This window comes from Megascapheus bottae, chromosome 34, assembly GCF_031878675.1.
Source record: "Megascapheus bottae isolate mThoBot1 chromosome 34, mThoBot2.hap1, whole genome shotgun sequence".
In the NCBI taxonomy this organism is placed as follows: Eukaryota; Metazoa; Chordata; class Mammalia; order Rodentia; family Geomyidae; genus Megascapheus; species Megascapheus bottae.
Genome location: NC_143542.1, coordinates 823,096 through 840,630, shown reverse-complemented (window position 1 = coordinate 840,630; position 17,535 = coordinate 823,096). Strand labels below are relative to the sequence as shown.

The 17,535-nt window shown below is 56.2% G+C and overlaps 2 protein-coding genes across 7 annotated transcripts in view; one reads left to right on the top strand and one right to left on the bottom strand.

Annotated features, from left to right (window-relative positions):
- Nucleotides 1-12,286, top strand: part of Chlsn (cholesin) — a 100,987-nt gene extending 88,701 nt beyond the window's left edge. For 4 of the 6 annotated variants that reach the window (XM_090324321.1, XM_090324322.1, XM_090324324.1 and 1 more), the window contains 3 exons: nucleotides 9,342-9,535; nucleotides 11,337-11,418; nucleotides 11,864-12,286. In XM_090324321.1, coding sequence (XP_090180447.1) covers nucleotides 9,342-9,535; nucleotides 11,337-11,418; nucleotides 11,864-12,043 — 456 coding nt within the window. In that variant the 3' untranslated portion in view covers nucleotides 12,044-12,286. Of the gene's footprint in view, nucleotides 1-1,176; nucleotides 1,652-8,209; nucleotides 8,267-9,341; nucleotides 9,536-11,336; nucleotides 11,419-11,863 lie in introns of those variants that run through there. The other 2 variants (XM_090324326.1, XM_090324325.1) reach the window with 2 other exon arrangements.
- Nucleotides 12,287-13,593: 1,307 nt separating this feature from the next.
- On the bottom strand, nucleotides 13,594-17,310 carry Cyp2w1 (cytochrome P450 family 2 subfamily W member 1). The gene is made up of 9 exons (XM_090324178.1): nucleotides 17,128-17,310; nucleotides 16,610-16,772; nucleotides 16,318-16,467; nucleotides 16,093-16,250; nucleotides 15,062-15,229; nucleotides 14,695-14,833; nucleotides 14,414-14,598; nucleotides 13,949-14,090; nucleotides 13,594-13,836 (listed from the first exon to the last, which is right to left on the bottom strand). Exons 1-9 carry the CDS (start codon nucleotides 17,308-17,310, stop codon nucleotides 13,649-13,651), a joined length of 1,476 nt encoding a protein of 491 aa, XP_090180304.1. The 3' UTR covers nucleotides 13,594-13,648.
- Between the last annotated feature and the right edge of the window lie 225 nt (nucleotides 17,311-17,535).

Sequence of the window (17,535 nt, the reverse complement as noted above, 5' to 3'; positions counted from 1 at the left end):
GTGGAGTGCTTCTCCATGAATGCGGCGCACATGTGTTCTCCATGGGCTGCATCCTGTGCATCGAGTGACTGGACCTGTCTAACAGATGCCAGGTTGGAATTTGAATAGCTGGGGAGGAAACAAGCTTGGCCAGAGAACTTTAACATACAGGAGCATTATTAACTGTGTGTGACCTTTGCCTTCCAACCCAATTAACTACTTGGGCCAAAAAGCCATAGCTGTGACATCCACATGGGCTGCCTGTGATGCTGGGCTCCAAGCCATGGTGTCCCAGCAGTAGCAAAAGAAGTGGCTTGGGCCGGGAGTTTGGCCTAGTGGTGGAGTGCTTGCCTAGCATGCACGAAGACCTGGGTTCGATTCCTCAGTACCACATACATAGAAAAAAGCCAGAAATGGTGCTGAGGTTAGAGCTCTAACCTTGAGAAAGTCCAAGGACAGTGCACAGGCTCTGAGCGCAAGCCCACGACTGGCAAAAAAAAAAAAAAGAAGTGGCTTACCTTGTGTGTCCTTAGAGTTAATCCATAAGCCAGGGACATGTCCACCTTCCCACAGGCAAATTCTCCCAAAATTCTGGGAGGCGTTGAAGTCTGGGAGCAAGGAGTGGGGCTTTGGGGCAACAAGGGAGACCAGCTCTGGTCCCTGCCTCCCAGCAAACCTCTCTGGTGGTGGCCATGCCAGAGAAGGGGCTGGGAGTTCCAGGACCAGGATGGAACAGTGTGCTGTGACCTGGCCAAGTGAGGGAGCTGCAAATGGAGAGGGCTGAAGCAGCCTTCTCATGCTTCCTGTGTTACAATTCCCTCAGACCCATGTGAGACAGCATTGTCCAGCTCCACCAGGGGGCAGTGTAGTCCACAAATACCAGGGCCACCAGATGCAGGGGTTGCACACAGGCTGGGTGCTTGCTCCACGCTTCCTGAACTGAAAATGTTGCCAGGGGCTGGGCCTTCTTGTCTTTCCCCTTTTGATCTGCTAGGATCTTGGCCTACACAAAAAACTTGTCTGTGAGCCCTCTTCCTCTTCCCCTGGATTGTGAGGTCACCCCACAGCTAGGTATGTGCCTGAACCCTCCCTCCTGCCTCCCCCCACCCCCAGCTGCTCCTCCAGGCCCACATCCCTGCCCTGCTCTTGATTCCTCGGTCCTCTTCAGTCTGCTGTGTTCTCAGACCTCCACAGGGCCCACCCTGCCTCTGCTATCCCTTCTTCCACCAGGAGCTCTGTCAACGGGGATGGGGTCTGACATACCTGAACACCAGCACAGGCCATGTGCCCCTAGCTATTGTGCACTGGGCTTCTGGCACCAACTGGGCTGAAGTTGACCAGTGCTGCAGCTTCTGGCTTGTGTGGAAATGAGACAAGGTGATGGCTTATGTCATCTTGGTGATCCCTTCAACAGTACCTCCACCTGCTGTCTGTCCACCTCCAGGACTGGGCACCTAGAATACTATCTATTCAGACGGCTCAAATCTGGAGGCACCCATTTTAAAGCCAGCCCAGGCAGAAATGTCCCAAGCTCTGTCTACAGAAGGAACCAGCTTTATCTAGCTGAAGTCGTGGCTCATGTAATAGACTACCATTCATGCTGAATTAAGCATCAGAATCTGAGTTCAACTATTCCCCAGGATGAGGATATCATGATGCTGGACAGTGTGAGGTAACTGTGTACACTACATAAAATCAGCATCTTGGGGAGACTTCACAATCTTTGTTTCTAGAAGTGATCTGTCTCTGTAAAGCACACTTCTGGGAACTTGGATGGGGAGAGACCCCAGGAGGGTCTCTGTGGGAGGCCTTGCTTCCCAGGCTTGAGGGTCCTTTGCAGTTGGAGACTCTCCCTGTCCTTAGTTCCACCTCCCTGGAGCAGGGCCTTGGGCCTCATGCCATGAGGGTGTGGGGCTCTACTAGTCACACCATTGCCACAGGTCTGTCGCAGTGACAGTGGAGCTCAGACAGGAGAAGTGCCCAGCGGGGAAGCACCCCTGCACTGAGTTGATGGGGTGGCCGCCCTCCCTGTCCTCCAGGAGCTCACGTATGCCTGCCTGTGAGCGCCTCGATGACAGAGCCGGCGTCCCCCCAGCATCTGCTGGCTCCCCGCCCTGCTGAGACTCAGACTGCCCTGTCCTCAAAGCAACCTGTGCAGCCTGCAGCCGCGGTTCTGCCTGGCTGCTATGGCCACTCCCTGGACAGTATAGAGGGAGGAGCCAAGACCATCCTGTCACGACCAAATGCTGAAGGGGAGCAGGAGAATTGCCTTCCAAGAATTTAGGAGTGTGTATTGCCATGTAATTGGATGAGTTGAACTTACTGTGTGCCTTGTCGTTAAAGAGAACTAGTGCTGCGTAGGATGGTACATGCCAGTGGTACCAGTGACAAGGCTGGCAGAGGTAATAGCGCCCTACCACCTGAGCCACAGCCACATTCAACTTTTTCTGCGTGTTCTATTGGAAATAAAAGTCTCGCAGACTTTCTTGCCCAAACTGGTTTCAAGCTGTAGTCCTCTGATCTCAGGCTCTTGAGTAGCATGAAACCACCAGCGCCAGCTTTTTTTTTTTTTTTTTTTTTAAGTGACCTGAATCAGGGCACTTTGTTGTCCCAATGGACAGATCCTGTGGGAGGAGCCGGGCCCGGCCAGCCCCAGGTCCTTGAACCATGTTGACTTCCATGTCCACCTGTGCTGGAAGTGGCTCAATAAAAAGCTGATTTGGAAAACATTCTTGTTCAGGAAAACATTGTGTTTCAGGAAAAGAAAACAATGTTGCAACTGTGTTGCCTCCTTGATACTTCTGAGTCCTGTGGGAACCTTGAGCTTTGGCTTGGTCTGAGGAGATGGAAGTAGGAGTAGCCATCTGTGGATGGCTTGGGGAGGGGGGCAGGCAGGCAGGGTCCTGGGTGTGACCCCAACTCCAGCTACCTGGTCAGAAAGCCACCTTCTTGCTTCACAGTTACCATTTCCTGGATGGCTCTGGTGCCTTCAGGGCTCTCTGGGAGCTATGGAATGGTAGCAGTGGAATAAGTACTCAAGAATGCCAGGGGCTTCCAGGGCACCGCTTGGTGAAAGGCAAGCAAAGGCCTGGCACTGTGCTCTGTTCTCTCTAAGTGACCAAATGAGTGGCTTTTCCGTGCCTTGCTTCCCAGCTGCTTTGTGCTCAAAAATGGGAACTAGGGGAGCCGGGAGTTTGGCCTAGTGCTAGAGTGCTTGCCTAGCATGCACGAAGACCCGGGTTCGATTCCTTGGTACCACGTACATAGAAAAAAGCTGGAAGTGGTGCTGTGGCTCAAGTGATAGAGTGCTAGTCTTGAGAAAGTCCAAAGACGGTGCTCAGGCCTTCAGTTCAAGCTCCAGGACTAGCAAAGGAAAAAAAAAAAAAAAGAAAAGGATGGGAACTAGCAGAGGGTTGTATCCCTGGAACTTTTATCTTTACAGGAGGCCCCATGGCCTCACAAAGTAAGGCGGCCTGAGCAGAGCCCCTAGGCGGGACTTGGTGGCAGTGACTGCTGACAGGCTGGTTCTCTCGGGTCACTGCAGGGTCATTGCCTCTCTGGGTGGTGCCCAGTGAGGAGCAGGCCAGCAAGGCATGTTGAGCCCAATGGGGCTCTTTTTAGAAGTGCTTTGACCTAGAGACACCTTGATGACTGTCCTGGTAGCTAGCTCTGCTGTGGTCCTGGCCTCATCCTTGGGAAATTGGTCAAAGCACCAAAGTGGCTAATGTCAGTCTGTAGGCTTTTTTGTGGTGTGTGTGTGTGTGTGTGTGTGTGTGTGTGTGTGTGTGTGTGTGTGTGTGTGTGTGTGTGTGTGTGTGTGTGTGTGTGTGTGTGTGTGTGTGTGTGTGCGCGCGCGCACGCGCGCGCGCATGCGCGCAAGGGATGGAGCCCAGGGCTCTGTGCCCACCACACACACATTCTAGATAAACACTCCCTCTGAGCTGCACCCCCAGCCTCCCTAGTGCTGGGACTGCAGGCGTGGCCACGATGCCAGGTTTAAAGAACTCTGTAGGTAGAGACTAGGCCGAACTTTAGTCTCCTGACCCCCAAAACTGTAGTGAAGTTTAGTCCTGAAGGATTGACCCTCCAGGGGCAAGGTTCAGGCAAAACCCCAGGTAGTCAGGGCAATCCCACCTAAGCCAGGCTGTAAACATTCCATTGTGGGCCAACCTGTAGAGAACTACGAGGCCGAGCTGTGAGACAAGGGTTACGAGGCTGGAATGGAGTTTGGCCTAGTGGTAGAGTGTCTGCCTAGCATGCACAAAGACCAAAGTTTGATTCCTCCATACCACATACATAGAAAAAGCCAGAAGCGGTGCTGTGGTTCCAATTGTAGAGCTCTAGCCTTGAGGAAAGCCTGAGGACAGTGCTTAGACCCGGAGCTCAAGCCCTAGGACTTGGGGTGGGAGTGGGGGGAGGCTGGAATGCCAGAAGACTGAGAACTGGACCTTGAAAAGGTGAAGGCCAGACAGATGTACAGCTGTTTGAACATTAAAACACTTGAGGCCTTGGATAAGACAGTCCGTGATCACTGTGTATACTTACTTGATTATCTGCTCTCACCTGCAATCACCTCCCCTATACTGAAATAACCTCTGTCTCCTTGCTCAGACCCCAGGAACACCTAACTACAACCCCACCCTCCACAACCTGTCTCATTGCCCCTCACTGTGCCTCAATAAACAGTCCTCACCTGTCGAGATGGAGAGTCTGGTCTGTTCCTTTCCTTGCTGTTGGAGCCCAGGGTCAGGACTGTACTCCCCTAAGAGGAACAGGAGTTGGACCTCTCCTCCTCCTTCCTCAGCCCTAGGGCAGGACACCCAAAGGCCATCTCGGCCTCCATGTGCCCTCCTACCTGGCTGTCCTTAGGAGGTGGTCAGCCATGGTAGCATGTTCCTGTGCTCAGGGACCTCAAAATAGGAGGGAGCCTCCGTTTCCCACACATACCCTGTTTGGGGTTCTGGTGTGATGCCTGCAGATGGGATCCTGACCGGTCAGGAACTCAGGGACACTCCAGGCGGACAAAAGCAGATGAGTGGCTGCTGTGCTCTCCTGTGACCATTGGGCAGGGCCAGGAGGCAGGCAGGAGGTGCCCCCCTCCCAGGACTGCACAAACTGTGCTGAAATTCTGCCCAGTGTCGCAGGTTTTTCATTCTGCTGCTGATGCCCAAAGCAAGTGAGGCACAGAAGGGCAGCTGCTGTGTGCAGAGGATCAGGAGGCAGCCAGAGCAACTGACCTGAAGAAATGCAGTCCACAAAGCAGATACCATGTGAAGGGAGCAGCCAGCCAGGCTCAACCTGCTGTTGCCACCTCCCCAGACTCCCCAGCTACCTCAGGAATCCAAACTGCCCTGGTCCCTCTTGATGCAGGAAGCACAGGCTTGCTGCACTGGTATCTGCCCTCCAGGGCCCCCTTGTCTGCCCTGGGCGAGGCTCTTGTCTGTGATAGTGTCCACCCAGGCCTCGCAGCCCTAGAGCCTGAGTCTGAGACAGCTCCATGTTCAGCAGTTTTAGATCCTCTGGGGAAAGGGTCATAGTTCCCTTCTAGACTTGGTGCTGTTGCCTGTGGGTCTGTGACTTGTCATGGGGCCACTGCAGGCCCAAACCCCAGGAGTCCCACATTTGGTCTAGCTACTCGCAGAGAGAGATTTACTCCATAGCAGCCACAGGACAGCACTCCAGGACCTCCTCAGTGTCTTTAGGCTAAAAGGAGAATTGGGGGCAGGATGAGAAAGGTATGCAGAGCTAATGCAGTCCTGAGTCACGGATGTGTGGCCTGGTTGGCATCAGTCCAGTCTGTGATTCCCAAGGCCTGGCAAGGAGTCCGAAGCTTTGCCCCCCTCCCCCTTTCGTCAATTGTGGGGCTTGAACTCTGGGCCTGGGCACTGTCCCTGAACTCTTCAGCTCAACACTCGTGTTCCACCACCTGAGCCACAGTGCCACTTCCAGTTTTCTGGTGGTTAATTGGAGATTAGAGTCTCATGGACTTTATTGCTGGGACTGGCTTTGAACCTTGATCCTCACATCTCAGCCTCCTGAGTACCTAGGATTACAGGCATGAGCCACCATACCCAGCTTATAATACATATATATATATATATATATATATATATATGTGTGTGTGTGTGTGTGTGTGTGTATGTATGTATGTATGTATATATATATATGTTTGTTTGTTTTGTTTTGTTTTTTTGCCAGTTGTGGGGCTTGAACTTAGAGCCTGAGCACTGTCGTTGGACTTTTTCCTCAAGGCTAGAGCTCTACCCTTGAGCCACAGCACCACTTCTAGCTTTTTTCTGTGTGTGGTGCTGAGGAATCGAACCCGGGTCTTTGTACATGCTAGGCAAGCAGTCTACCACTAGGCCAAACTCCCAGCCCATGATATTCTTAACAGGGGAATCTCAATAACCCGATTGCTAAGTACATAGGGTCATATATAATGAAGTGTATAAACATGTACTCCAAGTCACGGAAACAAGAGATTCCTATTATGCTCTATATGTAGTTTTTCTGTTGTCCCCCCTCACTGTTTGTCTTGTTTTCTTTACGTTGTGTCTTGTATATAATATTACTCCACATGTGGAAGGGAAAGGGACCACAAAAACAGCAAGACAAAAGATGAGTTAATCCAACATTGATACTCACTTGACACTATGTTGAGGGTGGGGGGTTGGGAAGGGTAAGCAGGGGAAAATTCGGGCTGGGGTAACAGTGTTTAAAAACAAATGTTCTCATTACATTATTTATGTAACTGTAATCCCCCTGCTCATCATCTCTTCAATAATAAAAAAGAAAAAAAGAATGCTTTGTCCTAGCACCTCGCCCCATGGCACTGCCAGCCAATGGCCCAGGCCAGCTGCCCTGCCTGCTTCTTCCCACTGGGAGCCCATGTGGATCTCCAGGGCCCTGGGAGAGCTCCCTGGCCTGGGTAGTGTGGCGGGTGGGGTGCCTTCACACCGACTCTGAGAGGAGAGGGTGCCTTGTCCACTCCAGTGAGCCCTGTGGGCACCGCCACGACAGTCAGGAGGAAGCTGCAGGAAGCCACACAAGCACTCAGCGCAAAGCACAGCCTGCATTGTGAGCCACACCCATGGTCCACCACGGGCCCATGGTCCAGCCGTGGTGTTGCTGGCCAGGCCATGGGGAGAGGCTGTGCTGTGCTGGGGCCCATTTGCCCTCTGTGAGAATCCTGTGGCTCCTGCCCACTTAACCCCCTGAGCCTGCACAAACTGGCAGAGTAGGTCAGGACTCGTGTGTGTGTGTGTGTACACGTGCACACATATGCACCAGTTCTGAGACTTAAACTCAGGACCTGGATACTATCCTTCAGCTTCTTCATTCAAAGCTAGTGCTCTAGCACTTGAGCTGCAGCTCCACTTCTGGCTTTTTTGGGCTCCTTGGAGATAAGAGCCGGCTTTGAACTACAGTCTTTGGATCTGAGCCTCCTGAGTAGCTAGGATGAGATGCCTAAGGCATCCGGCTTCGCTTCTTGAAGCACCTGCGTGCCCCACCCTGCATCCAGTTTCATGGCACCTCTTGTGCAGAGCTCTGGGGAGAGGGAGCACAGATATCCACAGCCCTCTCCACCCCTTGGGCCCAAGAGGCCCAAGGCCCCTGACAAGGCCTTGAGGTACCCCAGCAGCCCCCTCAAGCAGTACATCACAGCTCCTCCGGTAGGAGGCACTGGAGAGCAGCTCTTTGCAGATAGGGAATGCTGGGGTGAATGGTCTGTGAGGAGCACTGCTTGTTTTATTCCATCTTGCTTTGTAAGGTGAGGCTCTGAGAACCCTTACACACAGGTCGGGGTTCGCCCTTCTTGGAAGGATTGGGGTAGTGCATGCCAGGCTCATCACCCACACCCCACTCCATTTCTGGGTTCTGAGTTGGGTCAGAGTAAACACAGTTCTGCTTTCTCCAGGAAAGCCAAAGGAAGAGTTGTTGGCAGCGTCTCCACCCCATGTCCCCTGGCCAGAAGGCCTCGCTCCACTTGATGCTCTCCAGTGCTGTTGGCTCTTGTTTGCTCTGTGTATGTGGGGGGGGGTCACCCCTCAAACAGTGTGGCTGGAAGCTCTGCCTGAGGAGCAAGACCCCAGCAGTAAGGACCACACCAGCCCCCTGCCCTTACCAGGCAGAGCCTGCTGCCAGCAGCCAATGCTGTCCGAGATTGCTAGACACACGGAGTTGGTGGTGGTGGTGGTAGTATTTGTTTATTTTGGGTTTTTTTTTTGCCAGCCCTGGGACTTGAACTCAGAGCCTGGGTACTGTTCTTGGACACTGTTTGCTCAAGGTTAGTGCTCTGCCACTTGAACCACAGTACCCATTCTGGCTTTTTCTGTGTATGTGGTACCAAGGAATTGAACCCAGGGCTTTGTACATGCTAGGCAAGCACTCTACCACTAGGCTACATACACTCCCAGCCCCTGATATTTGTTTTTGCTTCAGTTAATTTTTTTTTTCTTTTAGGGGCCAGGGGAGCACAGAAAGGGGAAGGGGAAGGAGGAGCAAATGTAATCATGCTATCCAGAAGACATGATGTAGAAAAATGGTCCATGTAACTTGTAGGCAAGGTGGGGGCAGGGGGAGACCTTGCAAAAGAAGGGAAGCAGTGATAGTATCCAAAAAACAAAATGTAGCTGGGCACAGTGGCTCACACCTGTAATCCTAGCTACTCAGGAGTCTGAGATCTGAGGATCAAGGTTCAAAGCCAGCTGGGGCACAAAAGGACCTGAGACTCTTATCTCCAATTCACCTCTAGAAAACAGGAAATGGTGCTGTGGTTCAAGGGAAGGCCGGTAGCCTTGAGCTGAAGAGCTCAGGAACAGCACCCAGGCTGAGTTCAAATCCCATGACCCACAAAAAAAAAAAAAAAGAAAAAAGTACTTGTCAGACATATGAAATGGCAGCCCTATTGTACAACACCTTCATACTAAAAAATCAAACTAACAATCAAATTGTGTTTAAGGGGGGACAAAAAAAGACAGCTGTCCTCTGGTGGCCCTGTGGAGACAGTACAAGGATTGTGACAAGCCTCTGGGCAAACTGGGCATATACCTGGTGCCTGCAGCGCCCCCTGGCGAGCCACCACCCTGCCACCTCTGCAGCAGGATGGGAGACAGGGAGGGGGCATCCAGATGATGGATGTGTGCAGTGGTCACTGAGTTTAGCCCATGTCAGCTCCAGCAAAGCCAGGCCCTGCTTCTCCCAAAGCTTTTGCTCATTGTCATCTAACAAGTCTCCTACAGGGACCAGGCCAGACCAAGGTGGGCCCTCTCCCCTGCATGTGAGCAGCACCCTGGCACATACCACCTCAGGCAGGCACCACAGCCACCCCACGCCTAACCAGTGCTGACCTTGACTTCCAGGGAGCAGCAGTGAGCAGGGTGCAGGATGTAGGCCCTGAGATGTCCCCAGAGGAGAGGAGAGTCCTAGAGAGGAAACTGAAGAAGGAACGGAAGAAGGAGGAGAAGAAGCGGCTGCGTGAAGTGGGCATTGCCACTGTCCAGGCGCCGCTGGCCAAGCCCTCGGGTGCAGAGCTGGCCCTGGATTACCTCCGTGGGTAAGTCCCATCACGGGATGGCTGTAGGGCATCCTTCCCTGACAGGGTGCTGGGCAGGGTGCCAGCTACCCCAGAGCAGGTCCGTCTCCCAGCCTGCCTGACTCCACTCCTGTCTCCTTCACCCTTTGTCCTTGTGTCCTTCCTGGCCTGTGGCTACAGCTTCCCCAGTTCTGCACACAGGTGCCCTGGGTCAAACACCGGGCTACACTGACAGCCAGGTGAGGCCCCACCCACCCTGCATCCAGAAATCTCTTTCTGGGCAAACCTGACAAAAACTCCGTGTGGCCTATAGTGCTGGAAGAAACTGGGGTGCTTCCAGGGGACCATGACCCTCTGGAGGAACCTTCCCTTCCCAGCAGACCGAGCAGCGTCCAGGCACATGGGCACACCTGTATCCCCGGCCCTGGGCAGAGCAGGCCCCGTTAGTCAGAACAAAGGAGGCCAGGTAGAGCCACATAGAGAGGACTGTTGGCTGGGGACTGCCCCATGGCAGCCCCCGAGTCTCTGGGTTCCATCCTGCATCCAGTCCATGTGTCCTGGGATGCGTGTGCTGAGGTTTCTGGGGTAGAGGCTGTGGCAGGAGCTGGCATGTTTTGGGAATGACTTGACGCAGGTGTTGGCTGGGCCTGAAGTGCCAGCAAGCCGTGAGAGCAGACAGATTCCTGTTCACAGGCCCAGATACCACAGCAAACCTCTGGTCCCACCAGTAGCCCAGCCCAGGGCAGCAGGCCGCAGAGCCACATGCCATGTGGCTAACTCTACCCTCCTAGCACCAACCTTATCTCTGGGTGAGCTGGGCCTGATGCTAACTGCACCTGCCTTTACCCTCTCTGGGGTGTTGACACATCCTTGTCTTCCTTCAAAGCTGTATGGGTTCCAGCCCCCCACGCCCCCCATCTATAGAGCCTCTCCCTGCATCGCAGAGATGACCCAACCCAGCCCCCTGTGCCAGGCTGCAGCACCACCCTGAGCACTGAGGAAATGTCCAGTGAGAGAATATTCGCATTACAGCTGGCCTGGATGGGTGAACCAGCCAGCAGCCACCGTGATTTCAGTAGGGAAAGCTGATTGTAAAGGACACTGGAGGCTGGTGTAATAGTGCCTGCCCTTAATCCAGGCTGGAGGGATCAAGGCTCAAGGCCAGACAGTCAAAAGGTTAGCAAGACTCCAACTCAATAAGTAAGTCAGGTTTTGTGGCATGGGTCTATAATTCCAGCTACATGGGAGGCTATAGGTAGGAGAATCATAGTCTGAGTTTGAGGTTGACCCTTGGCCAGAAAATAAAACAAAAAGCAGCTGAGAGCCTGACTCAAATGGTAGAGCACCTGCCTAGTGGGTATGAGGCAGGGAAGTGTGGTGGAAGGCCCACCCCATTTTCCTAGGATCCGCAGTGAGGGGCTTGGCACAGGGATGGTTTAACCCAATCCCCGTCTCTGAGCCTGGGGTTCCTGTGGGCAATACTGGCTCCCTGGAGCTCCTGCATCTGCCTGCCACCATGTCAGGCCAGCCTGTGTCCTGAGTCCTCCTTCCTCTCCTGCCACCACCGCACCACACTGCCCTCTCCATGCTTGGCCTGCCCTCCCTTCCCCAGCTGCTCCCCAGAGGTGAGGCTCTACCCGATTCCCCATCACCCTCCCTTCCCCACATGTGGGTACTGCCGAGGACTGGGGGACCGCATGCAAGCATGCTGAGATGGCCCTGAGCCTGAGCCAGACTTGTCCTGTCACACGGTCCCCTCGGCTGGGGAGGGGTCCCACCCCTGGAGTCTTCATCCAGTCTGAGGTCAGCCCTGCTCCCCCAGGTGGGCCCGGAAGGACTCGAGCTGGAGATTCCAGAAGACGAGACAGACGTGGCTGCTGCTGCACATGTACGACAGGGACAAGGTCTGAGCGCGCACGAGTGGCGGTGGGTGGGTCCCCCTTGGGCCAGGCTCAACAGCTGTAGCAGGCAGGGAAGGACTTTCCCAGAGGTCCTATGTAGTTTGGTGCCAAGTCTTTCTGTGTCGGACACACCAGGACTCTGTGCCCATGTGCAGAGCGCCTGCTCCAGGCAGCCATAGTGCCAAGAATTTAGATAAACGGTGGGGGCAGGGGAGGAAGGGAGTGAGGGAGGGAAGACAAATTCAGGGCTTGGGCACCGTCCCTTAGCTTTTATGGTCAGGGCCAGCACTACTTGAGCTCCACATCCATCCTTTTGGTAGTTAGCTGGAGATGAGTCTCACAGACTTTCCTGCCTGGATTGGCAGGGCCTGGCGCCTTGTCCATCCCCTGCTTGGCGTCCCTGGGCGTGGAGGCCCTGGCTGGCTCACGTGCTCCTCTTCTCCATCAGGTTCCTGACGAGCATTTCTCCACCCTGCTGGCCTACCTGGAGGGGCTAAAGGGCCAGGCTCGGGAGCTGACCGTCCAGAAGGCCGAGGCCCAGATGCAGGAGCTGGATGAGTTGAGCGAGGACGCCGCCCTGCTGGAGAAGGCTGAGCGCCTCCGGCAGGTGCTACAACTACTCTCCTAGCAGCGGAGGGGGTCCCAGGGGCTCAGGTGCCACTGCAGCCCTCGAGAAGCACTGACCGGCTCCCCTCAGGGTGTTGAGGGAACCAAGAGGCCTCTGGCAGCTCAGCTGCACAGGCCTGAGGCTGCCCAAAGCCACGTGCTACTTTCACAGGGACCACAGCAAGACGTGGTCTTTGCATGGGACACAAGTCCCACAAGCCCAGGGCATGCCACTGAGCAAAAGTCGAGCATGCGCGCGCGTGCGTGCGTGCGTGCGTGCGTGCGTGTGTGTGTGTGTTACCAGAGACCTCCTCTAAACCGAGCTCCTCTTTGGGGCTTGGGGTTCGCCAGGTTGGCCCTGTGTATTTGGTCGGGAGACCCTCCAACATTGCTGGCCACCGCACCATCCCCCTCCTCGCACCCAGCTGCCAAGAATTCCCATGGTGGGGACCCTGGGCTGCCTGGCCACGTTTACAATAAAAGCGGTCTGAGGCCTTGCTCTGTATCTCACTCAAACCTGGGTCAGCCTCAAGCTTAGCTGTGGCCCCCTCAAGGCTGTCGCCAGCTTCACAGGGACATTTCTGGCCGTCTGCACTGACTGTTGCTCTGGGCTGCGTTCTCTGGCAAGTACACAGGGTATCTCGCTGTATCCCCCACAGTGGTTCCGTAAGAGCAGCCCAGGACTGCCATGAAGCAGGCCACAGCTGCTAGCAGGACAGCCCCTGGCCCAGGCAGTGGGTCCTTAGCCACCTCCATTGCCCTTGGGCTCACCTCCTCAAAAGCTGCAGTTACCGGGTGCCAATGGCTCACGCCTGTGATCCTGGCTACTCAGGAGGCTGAGATCTCAGCATCATGGTTCAAAGTCAGCCCAGCTGAGAAACTTATCTCTAGTTAACCACCAGAAAAGCTCAAGTGGTAGAGCACTAGCCTTGAGAAAACCCAAGGACCGTGTTCAGGCCCCGAGTTCAAGCCCCAGGACTGGCAAAAAAATAAAAAGAAAAAACAAGTGGAGTTGTGACTCAAGTGGTAGAGCACCAGTCTGAGTGGAGAAGCTAAAGAATAGCCCCAAGGCTGAGTTCAAGCCTCACTGCAGGTGCACACATTCAAATACATGCACACACACCAACAAAATCAAGGCGTCTAAGAACCTCTGGCCTGGCTACAGGACTGGCCCTCACATGCCACCTGAACCCCTGGCCCTGAAGAGGCCAGCAGTCTCCTCCCTCCTGGGGTCAAGGTCTCTTCTCCCCCAGCAGCCAACGCCCCTATGGGTGCCTTCACACCATGCTGGTGTCTCAGCCTGGGGTGCCTCAACCCTGCCACTTCCAGTGAAGCTTGAAAGCCCTGCTGGTGACCCATTTCACAGATGGTAAACTGAGGTGTGGATAGAAGATACCTGCCCCAGGCCCCCAGCACCCTGAGCAGACTGCAGGTGGCAAACCCAGTGGGCCTGGTGGACCCTGCCTGCCCTGCCGGGAACCGTATAGACAGATGTTGCATAGGGGTGCACTGGAGGCTGCAGGCAGGGCATCGAGATGTGAGGGGTCTGGATAACAGAGGAGGGGACCGGGATATTGGGGTGTAGTGCGTAGGAGAGTCACCCCCAGTGCTTCCCCTGTGGAGCAGCCTAGGCCCGGGGCAGTGCTCGCAGGGTCTGGGCTGTTGGCCTCATGGTGAAGGCCGGGGCGGGCTCAGTGTTGAGAGTCTCGGGGCTGACGCCTGCTGGGGGCAACAGCTGGAACCGCTGCAGAAGGCCTGCGAACAGCTGCAAGAGTTCCATCTTGGCCAGTCTCTCTCCAACGCAGACTCGGCGGCCTGTGTGGGACACAGAGGCAGGCAGGTGAGTGCCGGGCTTGCTCCCAGAGGGGAAGGGAGCGAGGGGGACACAGACAGCTGGCAGCTGACAGCTGGGAGACAGCCTGGGTACCTGTGGAGAAAGGCAGAAAGGCGGCTCGCTTCACAAAACGCCCTTCCGGGTCCAGGAAGTGCCCTGGGTTGAACCGGCCCGGCGTCTCCCACTGGGTCTTGTCCATGAGTACAGAGGTCAGCAGGGGGATCACCGGTGTGCCCTGAGGGCGGGGTCCCGGCCTGAGTGACAGAGCCTCCCCGAGCAGGGAGGAGCTGGCGACCCACACCTGCTGCTCGGGTGGCATCCCAAGAACTCACTGGGCCACAGCACACAGTGAAGGCCCCCCCCCCAAAAGCAGTGGATCCCCAGGAAACAGCAAAGATCCCATGGGGACAGAGGTGGACCCCAATCTATGGCAGAATGGACTCTGGGAAAGCTCCTTGTTTCCAACAAGGGAAAGCTGCTGTCCACCCCTGAGACTTGGCCATCTTGGAGTCCCAAGTGGGTAGGAAGGTATGAGCCGGTCCCCCCGCCAGCCATCACCTTGGGGAGCATGTAGCCGCCCAGCTGCATGCGGGTGGATGTGCAGCGAGCCACGTGGGGCAGGAGCGTGATGTACCGCTGGGTCTCGTGCAGCACCGCACATGTGTAGGGCAGTGCCCGCTGGTCCTCTGGCCGGGGTGGCCGCCCGGGGCCCAGCACACGGTCCAGTTCCTCCTGTACTCGTCCTGGGCCACAGGCAAGAGCTATATCTACAGCAGCTCCAGACCCCACCCCACATCTGCCCCATTGGGGAGGACCTGCTGGCCACGGGATGGCCTCACCTTGCACATCGGGATGCTTGGCCATCAGAAGCATGGCCCACTGCAGCGTGGCCGACGTGGTCTCGGTGCCAGCCATCAGCATGTCCAACACGCAGGCCAGGACATTAGCCTCGTCAAATAGACCCTCCTGGTCCTCCCCCTGTGTGGCAGGTGGGCAGAGCGTAGCTGGAGGTCTGGCATCCACCCCACCCCCTGGACCACCCCAGCCCAGGGCCTGGATGGGTGCATAGGTGCCAGGTAGGGTGGATGGAGTCAGCGTCGGAGCACCCGCTCATCTCCCTGTGCCTGGGGCCTGGAAATGAGCCAGGGAAAACACCTCTCTGCCCGGCCCCACTTTCCCAGGCAGGGCCACAGGCCTTTGCCACACCTGGCCCTGCTGGATCAGAGCATCCATGTAGCTTTGCACCGGGCCACGCCAGTCCCTCCGCCGCACATCCAGAATGATCTTTAGGATGGCCTGCACCTCCTTGATCTTGCGTAGGACAGGCCGATGCAACTGCAGCAGGGCACCCAGCCAGGGGAAGATGTTAAACATCTGTTCAGAACGCAGGATGGTGCGGTGGGGTGAGGAGCAAGCCCTGTGGGGGGCCAATCACCTCTGCCCAGGGCTCTGCCTGCTGCTGCAGTGCTGCCTCCGGCCACTAGGGGGAGCCAGGATTCAGGGGTGTGCGGAAAGGAACTGGGGGGGGGGGGGCTCTGCGCCAGTCCCAGCAGCTGGTGTCATGGAGAGGGGCCTGGGCAAGCTGCTGGTCGTCTCCAAGACCCCCCCACACCTTTGCAGAGAGAAAAGCAAGGTGGGCCCTGTTCCAGCAGGGACTCCCGTGGGCTGGCGCTGACTGGAAGAACCACAGCTGCCCACAGTCAGGGCTCTGGGCTCAGGTGGCTCGGCCTGGTGCTCCCTGAGGCTTCATTGTAATCCAAACACCATATGCCTGGGACACTGGGCTGAAACCAGACCTAAGGTTGGGGGCAGTACATTTGTCCTGGGATCCAGTAAACCCAGAGACACAGTGACCCTAAGCATGGACTTTTCAAAGTCTCAAGAATGAAATTCACCCCTTTGGATGTCAGAACTGGGTTTTATGACAACTTGTTAGGAATGTCCAATGAAGAACATGGGAGAGGAGGGGACCCCTCCCCTGTGTCTAGTACTGGCAGGTGGGTGTGGAGAAAATGGGGACTCCGTTGCTCCAGAGTGCACAAGACTGGCCTGAAGTCCCCAATCAAAGCAAGGGACATCAGCCTTTGATGGCAGGGCTAATGGCGGGGTTAACTACTAATGGAAAACAACTAGACCCCCCCCACACACACCCCCAGTTCTGGTATTTTGTAGCCCAGAGCCAGGGCCCCCTCCCCAGCTTTGGGGAGACCCTGTGTGGCAGGACAGTGACCTCTCACCTGTACACTGGGTGAACCCAAGAGAACCATGACCTCATCAATGAGACCCAGCAGGGATATGAACATAGGGTCCTGGTATTCGAACCTCTGGCCAAAGAGGAGCGTGAAGTTGATGTTGGAAGGTGCCCAGCCGAGCTGGGCCAGGGGAAAGGGCCGGCCTGGAGAGGAGAAGCCAAGTGTCAGGTGGGGAAGGGGTCCAGGGAGGGACATCCAGCCCCTGCTTACCTCCATAGCTGTCCAGCTGCTCCGTGAGACACACCAGCTCCCTCAGCACCTTGTCGGCCATGGACCCCTGCCCCACGCCCAGACCATGCAGTGCGCGCACTGTGAACTGCCGGGCTGCCCTCCAGCGCCCCCCAGAGGAGAAGAAGATACCTGCGGGCAGTCAGCATGACTCCGTCTTGTGATGGACAAGACCACCCACCCCACCCCAACCCCCCGCACCTGCCCTGCCTGGGCCAGCCCAGGAAAGCCAGGCCTCTTCCCGCCTGGTAGGGGAACTCCAAGACACACCTACCCCCGCCTTGCTGGATGAGCTGAAAGATAGGAATGGGAGGTCTGCCGGCCAAGTCCTGCCCGGTGCCCACCAGGGCCTCCTTCACCGCCTTGTAGCCTGTCAGCACTACAGTTTTCTGGGATCCCAGGTGGACAGTGAACACCGGCCCATAGCGTTCTGAGAGCTGGTGGGGAGCAGGCAGGGCTGAGCCTGGCGCCCCCACCCCAGCCTTCCCAAATCCACAGCCCACCTCTGGCCTCAGGACAGACAGAAGCCATGTCTGGGCCCGGAGCACCACCCCCTAGAAGCAGCCTGGGGCCTGCAGATAGGCAAAGCCCAGCTCAGGTCTCGCTCCTGGCCCTTCAAGGGTTGAGAATCACAGTGGGTATCCTGAGCATGCTGTTGTTCACTCTGGGCCACCTCCAGGAGCAATGGCTCCTGGAAACAAAATTCTCCCTAAAGGCCGCCTGCTCCAGGCAGCCCGCCATGCCTGCTCCTCCTGGACAGCCTTGGATGCATGGCGGAGCTGCTCGACCTACCTCCATCAGCCACCGATCTTGTTGGGACACCCGCAGCAAGTTCAGGTTCCCCACAATGGGCAGTGGGCAGGGTCCGGGGGGCCATCGCTGGATAGGGGAGGGATCCCAGCCAGAGGCACCAAGCAACCACCAGAATCCCAGAACCAGCAGCAGCCCCCAGAGTCCTAAGACTAACAGGGCCATGAAAGCAGCGGATAGGGAGGCCCCAGCTCCTCAGGGCCCCACCAGCCCTGCACCTTATAGCTGCCCTCCCCAGGGTGTGCCACACCCCACCCGCCCTACCACCCGAGAATGTGGAACGAGCAGTTTACAGGGGCCCCAGCCAACGGCTTAAAGTGACAGGCTGCTTGGAATGTGGGGTTGGCTTAATGGCAGGGCCCAGAGCTGCAGGGGCTTGGGGTGGGGGTG